Below are 10,109 nucleotides of genomic sequence, written 5' to 3' on the forward strand. Positions count from 1 at the left end.
ATGTGGTTTAGCCATTCAAACTAACTTACTGTAGATGATGCAATTGGAGTTTAAAGGGTTTCCCTCTTAAGACACAAAGGGTTTTAGAAATCTCTGCTTTATATATTTATCATAATCATTTATTTACAGGTTTGTGTTATATAAATTGCATTTTCTAAGTACCTCATTGTTGTGTTTACCTTTTTATTTATTTTTAGTCTGGAGGTACCATTGTTCCATTAGAAAGCCGAACTGTACGTTTTATTGACAACTTCAGCCAGGGGACTCGTGGATCAGCATCAGCCGAGTATCCTTATTCTGTGTTTTTTTTTTTTAAACTTTATACTATTCTAATTTATATTTGTTTTTACTATTTTCAAAATGATGTCTTGTTTAGTAACTTTGATAGAATCTAAGACAGAAAAAGGCAAAAAAAAAAAATGTGTTAGCAAAAGGGAAAGTAGACTAACTGGCCTCAAGCATCAATACTTAAATGAAATCAATGGACTGACTAATTCTACCATATAATAATAACATTGAAAAATAGCTTAGGAATGAGAGCTCAGGTTTGAAATTTCCCCAAGACACCTGATGAAGGCTGGAGGGTATATCAGCCGAAACATTGTGTTAACAACAAACAAGATGAGGACAAATATCTGTCAGATGTAAATAATGTAATTCTACCATATATCAGTGAAAAGATGCTGATGGAAAATATTGAAAGGAATTTGGAATTTAAAATCTAATTTAAATTTCCATACTTAAAGGATTTGGAGGAAAGGACGTGAGAGAAGGGAGACTTAATATACATTATAAACAGAACTTTGACTGATGCATCTACTATTGAAAAGACAAAAAAAAAATTGTAATTCTCATGCTTTACCCACAGAATAGCAAGAAAGATTAAAAAATACTTTATTGGTTGGAGGTGTCCATCAATGGAGGGTCAAATCTATTTACTTTAGCTTGCTCACTTTGCTACCACATGGTTTCAGATTTGATCCCACTGCATGGCACCTCAGGTAAATGTCTTCTACAAAAGGCATTGATATCCCCAGGCTGATCAATGCTTTGTGAATGAATTTGGTAAGCAGAACCTGCAGGAAGCCTGTCATATGGATGTGTGTGAATATTTATGTTCCACATGTCACCCACTGCTTAAGCAAAATGATAATGACATTATGGTTTGTCTCTCTGCACTTTCAAAGGTTTCTAGAAAAAAACTTTCTTGCTTAAAATGGCTAAAGTTTGGTAAAAAGAAGAGCATTTGTTCATTTTTATTTGTTTTTACATGTTTTTTTTTATACTAGCATCTGGCCATAGAATCCTGCCTCAGATTCTCATCAAATTCTTGTTAGCATAGGAAAAAAACAAATGCTAAGGAAATTAATAAATTCACTAACCATTTAACATTCTTTCCAATATCAGCTTAAATTGAAGTTTCAAGGAAACTTTCCCTCATCTGATCTCATCTTGAAAATTTACCATTTTACATTTATTTATTTAAAAAAAGCAAACCCAGTGATTTTACAAAAGGCAAATGTTATTTTCATTTAATTTGTAAATAGATATTTTCTCAATAGTGGTTATGCAGTGATATTCTTACACAGAAACGGCTCTCTTGAGCCATATTCTCGCAATTTTTCACGCAAAAATCTACTTGATTTTCTTGAATTCCGTGAAGATGGCCAGACACAGTCACTTGCAGGTAAGTTTAATTAAAAATACTTCATTATCACATTAATACTTTACTGTTACTTTTGTTTGTCTTTTCACCCTTTAGCATTCATATTATTCTGTCCAAAGTAATGCCTTTTTATCCACATTGTTTTGAATTAATCAGGCATTATCCTGTAGGTTTGAGGGATTTTGATAATGTGATTGTTTATTTTTAGAATGACATGGCAAGGTAGGTTTGAGAGGCTGGATCTGGCTAGTTTTAACATAAAACAGGTAGAATATTTGGACCAGACATGGCTGGCTTGAATGCTAAAGGCTTAAAGAAATGTTGAAAAACCTTTCTCTAAATTTTAAAAGTTACATTGATTTTCCACATGGTCTAAGGTGAAGGCTTCCAAAGTGGAAGTTCTCAAACCAACAGAACTCCCTCCGTGCAATCTCATAACCAATTAGAAACAGCAGCCAAATCTCTATTTGGAATGTCATCTCATGGGTATTCTGATAAGGAATTCTTCTTGATCATAGGTTTACTCAGTAAAAGACTGACCTTGGGCTAAACACGTTTTATATCTTAGCCAAATTATGAAGTTGTTTTTTTTTTTTGCAAGAACTGCCAACTGCTTCAATCAGTTTTTTTTTTTTTTGTTTATTTGTCTTAATTCTCTTATGCTTATTGTGTTTGTTTATATGTTTACTTTTCTTCTTTCCTGTACATAGTGCAAGGCAAGTACGAGGAGAAAATTAGCAAGATATTACGCATCTATCAAAAGGTAACACTTTCTGAAATGCTACTATCAGTAGATTTTACAACGTTGAGTGAGTATTTATATTTACTCCGCATAGCAGCTCTGGCACTAAAAACTCTCCACCTCAACGCTATGCTCTATCTTGCAGCAGCTGTGTCTGACTTCTATATTCCCAAAGATCAAATGGTATGGATGCTGTTTTATCTTATCTTTTTATCTTCTCTTCAAATCTGATAATCTTGCTTGTTTAACTCTTTTGATACTAACCTGTCTATGACAATCACCTCACATGTTGCTCTACATATTTTGTCTGTGGGGAAAAAGAATTAGGTTCTTGTGACTGGAACACGTTTAATCACAGCTCTGATCAGTCAAGGCTGATCAGGGACTAATCAACAACAACACTCAATAACACTTATAGCATCTGTTATCATCTATGTCAGTGGTTCTCAACTAGGGTCCACATGGCCCTTCAGGGTCCACATAAGATTTTGTTGCAATAAGATTTATCTGCAATAAATTGTTTATAGTTCTGCTATACACAAAATATTTTATCAATTTTTAAAACATACAATTTATAATAATGTTTAATTATAAAAAATATAATTGGATTTTTTAAACATTGACTGACTCTGGGAGTCCATTTGAGATAAATGGGAACCAAAGGGGTCCATAGGTAAAAAAATGATTTAAGAACCACTGATTTAGATCAATCAGGGGCAATCAAAGTGCAGCCTGTGGGACTTTGTGAATGACATGCCTAACAGTAAATTACCTTGAATTTTTTTTTTAATTGTATGGCTCACCTGATAATGAGCCATGTCTCACATGGCCCACTTCTCGAGAAAGGTTGCCCATGCATTATCTAAATCGATGTTGTTTAACCCCATTCAGTCTTGGTTGATAGAGATCTATGATAAAAAAAAAAAAATCCAACCATAACCATATCATTTTTTTCTTTATTTTTTCAGGCATTGTTTATTTAGGACTACATTATCCAACATGTTCTTTTGTTTTAAAGTTATTTGGCCATGATTTGAGGGAAATCATCTTGCTATTTCTAAGATGTTGATTGACCATTTAGAACCCCTCTCTCCCTTGAAATAGTTTCTATATTGCTGCCATGTTAACTGATATTTACTGTCTCCTTTTGTAGCCAGAACACAAAATCCAGTCCTCAAATGGCTCTCTACAATTATCTCTTCAATTGGTTCCTAAATTATTGGAACCACTTGTCAAAGACTGGGCACCAGATGCTTTTATAATTTCTTTTAAGGTCAGTAACATTTCAGTATATTGCACATTTTCAATCAAAATACATATACTTGACTAGTACATCATCGTCATCTTCATCATCATCATCTAATGTCCATGTTCCATTCTGGCATGAACCTGGAACCTTGGGAACCTTCTTAGCTATTCAACTATTACTGTGTCCAGTGCAAAGCTAATGTGAAATAAATTTCCCTTTGGATAAGATGATAATCTGTGTGCATGCAGATGATCCATTTCCTAGAGCCAGAGAAGTGAGATGTGTCGAATTAAGATATACAACCTGACTTATACAGGTGGCAAACTGGCAGAGTTGTTAAATTGTAGAACAAAATGTCATGTAATATTTGAGTTCACTGCATTCTGAGTTCAAACCCTGACAAAGTCAACTTCTTAACCACAATGCACCTTCCTCCTTAAATGAAACATGTTCTTTTTTTTTTTTTTCCTTTTTTTTGTCTTTCCATGTTATGGATTTTAATTTAAAGCAAATTCATAACAAAAATGTCTTTTTGTTACTTTTAGTTAGAAACTAACAGAAGTTTGCTGATATCGAAATCAAAAGCAGCTCTAGAAAAATATCAACACCAGGTAAGGAAACAAAATATTTTCCTATATTGTTAGGGAAATTTTCTGGAGATACTTTTTTTCAAAATTTGATACCTTAGACTATTCACCGTATTTTCTAGTATTTAATTCAATGTAGTATATAGTGCAAATATGTAGTGTAAACATTCAAGTATCATCATTACCTTTCCAAACTCTGCTGCATTTCACCTGGAATCTTTGGTCTTCCAAAGTCATCTTGAGTATATAAGTTTAACTACATTTTAAGCTGTAAATGTTGGCCCATAAAATTTGACTTGTATGCTAGAAAATATGGTAATGATAGCTCAAGTTTAAAAGACTGTTACCTGAAAAGTGAGACTGCTAACTCTCAATGTCAAGGCAAGTGTGGTCATGTATCTCTAAAAACTACAAACTCTACATATATACACTGTACAGGTTTGGCCAGAAGTCACCTGGCAGTAAATCACAACCATTTAGTTCCAAGATTTATTTATGTTTAACAACTGAAGGAATTTAATAAAAGCACCTAAATATGAAACATCATGAAAATTGTTCAAACTGAAGTCCTTCTTGAGCGACACATTTTTCCATTCGAGTCAATACAGAATTACAAATATTATTTATGGAGTTTTGATTTACTTTTGGCCAACCTTGTATAAATAGAAATTAGAGACTTAGAGGAGATGGAGGATGATATGTATAATTCATCATATGTACAGTGTAAGTTTTATATATAATTCTGGATAGATTTCAGCTGTAACTGCTTAAAGCAGGGTTGACAGCAGGATGCTGTGAACCTCTTTTAACTTCTGTGCTTCAATATGTTGTACTTTAAAATATATATCATGTATATGAAGAACACACCATATTTACTCATGTGTAAGTTGCACTGTTTTTATTTGATTTTAACTGAAAAAAAACTGGGATTCAATCTATACACATTGCAAACCTAAAACTGAAAGGAAAAAAAAATTGTACCAAAATTTAACACTAAATTAGGAGTGCAACTTATACATGAGAAAATTTGGTTAATTGCTGAAACCTCTTCATTTGGTAATGTTTACTTTCTCTTCATTCTTTCCTTCCACTGTATTCTTCTTTCAATCTGTTCTTTTCCATTGTATCTTTCTACTCTGTTCCTCTCTATATATTCCATATTTCTTTTTCTCTAATCTTTCTTCCTCTCTCTATTCTTTCAATAAATATCGTTTTCATTTTCTATAATTTTCCAGTTAGTCATTGCCAACCTTCTTGAGACAAGGAAAGAAGAGGTGATTCTAGTTACCAAAGACTCCTCAAAACCAATCATGCTGTCTGCCGAATGTCTTTCACAAGGAATTGAAATAGAAGAGCTCATTATCAAAGAGTTGATAGCCAGACACAATGAAATGTTAAACAATAAATAATCCTTTATAGGGATGAGGGGGCAGGATTGGTTCGTCTGCAATCAGTTCTTCAACATTCTGCTACGTCTCATTAGTTTGAAGAATGAAGTTTTATAGAAACTGTGATTTTGTAATTCTGCTGTAAATTTTATTTTTCAAGTAGAATCTTATTACCATGCATATGTATAATTTTTGCACGCTAGATCTGAACGACTGACTTGTGGAAGTGACTGAGATTACTGTATAAGGAAGCTAAATGTAGTGTTAGTGTTGGCAGTGATGCCAGTAAGGAATTTGGTGTATCAGAGCATAAGGATTTACCAAGGGCTAGACTTTGTTGTCCGGTTTTCTTTGGTATTATTTTCTTTGTGTGTGTGTGTATGTATGTTGATAAGGGATTACAGGAATTGATGGTTGCATATAAAAACGTTGCACAGAAACAGACTGTTCAACACCTTGTTGAAATACAAGAAAAATTTGGGAAAAGTTGGCTGGGGTCTACAGTTTTAAAGGTGGACATAGGCATAGATTAGAGTATTAGTTTGTAGTCTGATGTTCTCAAAACTTCATTAACAACAGAGTCTTAACTGTGTGTAGAAGAAGAAAGTGAGCACTTGTAGTCTGTAATAATAAGTGATGACAATGATGGCTCTCCTGTACCTGGAGGTCTTCTGACTAGTGTCTCCAATCAAGGACTCACATAGACCCAGGTTCATTGATCAGCAAAGAAATAATAATAATAATATTCAGGGACCTTTTCTGCAGAATGAGCTGCTCGACCTGAAGGAAATTCTAACTGGGCTCCACCTTCAAGGTCATGCGCTGTTCATCTTGATATGAAATCATCATGTCATGCACATATGGTTGTGATGCATGTGCCTGGTGTACCCTTATCAAATGGGTAGTCATGATGGGCATACTGGGCTTCGTATATTTGTACCCCAGTGTCACTTTGATGGCATGCATTGCTCTCACATTCAATAATAATTCTTTCTGATTTTGGCTCAAAGCCAGTAATTTTCCAAGGAGCGGAAAGTTGCTCACATCAACCTTAGTGCTCAACTGGTATTTTATTTATTGGCTTCAGAAGAATAAAAGCTAAAGGCAACCAGAATGTAAAGTGCCAGAAGAAATATCACTGAGCATTTTTGTCTTTGAACTGTAACATTTCTGGCAGCACACCAATATAATAGTAATACCCTGTCAAAAGATACAACAATTTGACACGGAAGAGAAATGTATTGCAAAAACCAAAATGGAGGGTAAGATAGCTGTAAGTCATGTAAATCATTCTTGTGTAGTCATTACAAACAGATAATGCTTAATAGATCCAGTGAGATCTGTGACATTGATAACAAACTAGAGTTGATGGTGGGACAAATGTATTGGCATAGCTGTTTTGGCAAGCAGCTTTGTCTGTGAACTGATTGCATGCTGATTGAAATTAGTAGCTGTGTAGTATAATTAGTACTCGAGATGAGACTAACAGTAGTTTGTGTTGGTTGAAGTCTGAAGGTGATGGAATCTCTCTTGGGAAGTACTACCAATGGTCTCTCTCTCTCTCTCTCTCTCTCTCAAGGCAGGTTTTTTTTTTGTTTTTTTTTTTCACCCAGTGTAGTAAATATGATGATGTATGGTAGTGAGTTGTTATACTCGGTGAATGTAGAGGATAAGAATGCATATGAATTGAGTACGGTCTGCTGACTTAACATGAGTGTAGCTGAGTTGAGAAAACAACCAAGCAGAAAATTCTTGGGCTGGATAATTTTTAGAAGGCATATCATTAATGTCATTAATTTTCAAGCAAAGCACTTGTAATTTTTTTTTTTTTCCCTATTGGTGGTAAAGTTAGTCATTACATGCATCACCAGTCACAGTAGTACAGCTTTGAACTTGAAATGTCGATTGGACCAGATCTCCAGATATGTTAAACCTAATACTGAGATGTGTTGAGTTAGTGTCTGCAACCTGACTTATTACAGTGGCAGAGTTGTTAAAGTATTGAACAAAATGTCATGCAGTTTTTGTACACCGCATTCTAAGTTCAAACCTTGTCGAAGTTAATTTTACCATTCGTCTTTTTAGGGTCACAAAAATAAAGCGTCACCTCGGGACAGTGAATTGGATAAAATCCTTTGTTTGATCTGGTTCTGTGTTTTGAGATCTTTAATTGTTAAACATGGCCAAGTCTATTGTGGATGATTTCATGAACAAAATCACAACTACTTTGTTATGTCGTCCATCAGTCATCTGTCTGTTCGATAGAACTATAACATGGGCTCATTCAGTATTGTCATTAGTGGTGTCCAATTCTTTGATGTGTGATGCTTGTATGATCAGTTTTGAATTTTTCTATTTATTTGGAGACAGTCCATAGCAGCAAAATACAATTTTCAAACTGTGCTCAAACCTGTTGATGGATTTCAATCTCTGATACACAGAAACACAGATCACTGAACACTGCTCTTCTATAGGGCAAACAGAAACCAGGGCAGTGTCTATCTGTTAACAACTTTATTGATGTAAATAATGCAATATTATTGTAAACATGTAAATTAACCATGGTTCTCCTTTTGAAAGCATCAACAGGCTTCATTATTATTAAAGCAATAACAACTTGATGTTTCAAATTCAAAGCTGTGCTATAGTGACTGGAGGGTGTGTAGTGCAGATAATTAATGATTGCCCTTGTACAACTTTAAGACAAAATGGTAAGACTTGTAAAGAAAGTCTACAATGCAACACCATCCCAATCTGTTAAGAAACAAATGATGGTGGTGGTGGTGGTGGTGGTTGTGGTTCACTTTTTCTACTTTTAAAAAAAAAAAATGTAATTTGTTGCAAAGTTTGATTCTTAAAAGACAAAATTCAAGAGACCAATTCTTTTATAAGTTTTTTTTTTTCCTTATGTTTAATGAGGTTAGCTATTTTTGCAAATTTAGATTCTTCAGATGAATTGTTGGAATGTTCTTGTACAGATTTTTGTAATACTAATGCCTCGATCAGAAAACGGAAACAGAAGCTGTTTTTGTAGCCAGTTTGATTCATTAATGTATTTAATTAGAAATACTTATACTGTGAGGAAAAGATAACACTAGTTCAACAACTTAATCGGTTCTGGTAGGAAACATGGGAGACAACTCTAGGTATGTTTCAGTATTATGAGATCTCAATAGGTTTCACTTTATTTGTTGAAATATTAGTCAGAAAATTACTAAATAGATTAATAATGTTACAAAGAAAAATACCCTATTTAAATACATATATGTCATGGGTTGATAACCCAGAGATGCCATCCACTTGAAAAGCAATTGTTAGTGTTTCACTCTATATTTAACATATGTTTGTCTCCAGCCTACAGGCTCATTATGGCAGAACTCTTCTCACTTTACATTATTCACATTTGACAGATATTTGTCCTCATCTTGTTTGTTGTTAACACAACGTTTTGGCTGATATACCCTCCAGCCTTCATCAGGTGGTCTTGGGGAAATTTTGAACCTGGGTTCTCATTCCTAAGGTATTTTTCAATATTATTATTATTATTATTGTTATTATTATTATTCAGGTGACTACCTGGAATCAAACCTGGATCTGAATAATAATAATAATAACAACATTGAAAAATACCTTAGGAATGAGAACCCAGGTTCGAAATTTCCCCAAGACACCTGTTGAAGGCTGGAGGGTATATCAGCCGAAATGTTAACAACAAACAAGATGAGGACAAATATCCGTCAAATGTAAATAATGTACATAATTTCTCGTCTCTTAAATATAGAACTGTCTTCTCACTTTGTGGCATATAAGTGACAGCACAAAACTCTCCTCAAACAGGGTGCTGGTTCATTACAAGGTTAACTCCCAGCTACTGCTGGTACTCACTTCAGCTAAGTAGACTGGAGCAGTGTGAAATGAAATGCCTTGCTCAAGGACACAATGCATTGCCTCGTCTGGGAAATGAACTCATGACAATATGGTTCATGAACTTGACACTAATGGGCCATGCACTCATATAATGAGCGCCAAAAGTTCTAATTGGAAATATTAATGAAGACTGCATTATTTTAATAATTTCTTCAGTGACCCAGAGACCTCACCCTGTTGTACTGAAATAGTGATGGGAGAATTACTAAATACTTACTGAAATAATATTAGTCATTATGCTAATGTTGTCTTTTCCTCACTGCTGAAGTATGTTTAAGTAGGTTTTTAATATTAATTACATGAATATATTAACACTAACTTAATTATTGTTTTTACTGCATTTCTGGATAATTAAATAATTAATCGAAACAATTTGGTTTTTTTTTAATAATGAAACTAATCAGTTTTACAGTATCCTGTTTCTCCTACTGGTGGAATGTACCTCATCCTTGTACCTATTAACAGCAAGGTTGACTGAGCTAATTGAAATGTTAAGTACTTTGCTGTAGATGATATAATATTAGGATAAGATACTGTCAAATTTTCAGTG

At 34.0% G+C, this 10,109-nt stretch overlaps 1 protein-coding gene across 1 annotated transcript in view; it reads left to right on the top strand.

Moving 5' to 3' along the window:
- LOC106869582 (phosphopantothenate--cysteine ligase) overlaps positions 1-10,103 on the top strand; it is a 20,603-nt gene extending 10,500 nt beyond the window's left edge. Inside the window, exons 2-7 of the mRNA XM_014915383.2 lie at positions 198-286; positions 1,548-1,687; positions 2,377-2,591; positions 3,562-3,681; positions 4,203-4,268; positions 5,480-10,103. Of these exons, the coding sequence (XP_014770869.1) occupies positions 198-286; positions 1,548-1,687; positions 2,377-2,591; positions 3,562-3,681; positions 4,203-4,268; positions 5,480-5,653 (804 nt within the window). The 3' untranslated portion in view covers positions 5,654-10,103. The remainder of the gene's footprint in view (positions 1-197; positions 287-1,547; positions 1,688-2,376; positions 2,592-3,561; positions 3,682-4,202; positions 4,269-5,479) is intronic.
- Positions 10,104-10,109: the final 6 nt, after the last annotated feature.

Source organism: Octopus bimaculoides, chromosome 17, assembly GCF_001194135.2.
Source record: "Octopus bimaculoides isolate UCB-OBI-ISO-001 chromosome 17, ASM119413v2, whole genome shotgun sequence".
Lineage (NCBI taxonomy): Eukaryota > Metazoa > Mollusca > Cephalopoda > Octopoda > Octopodidae > Octopus > Octopus bimaculoides.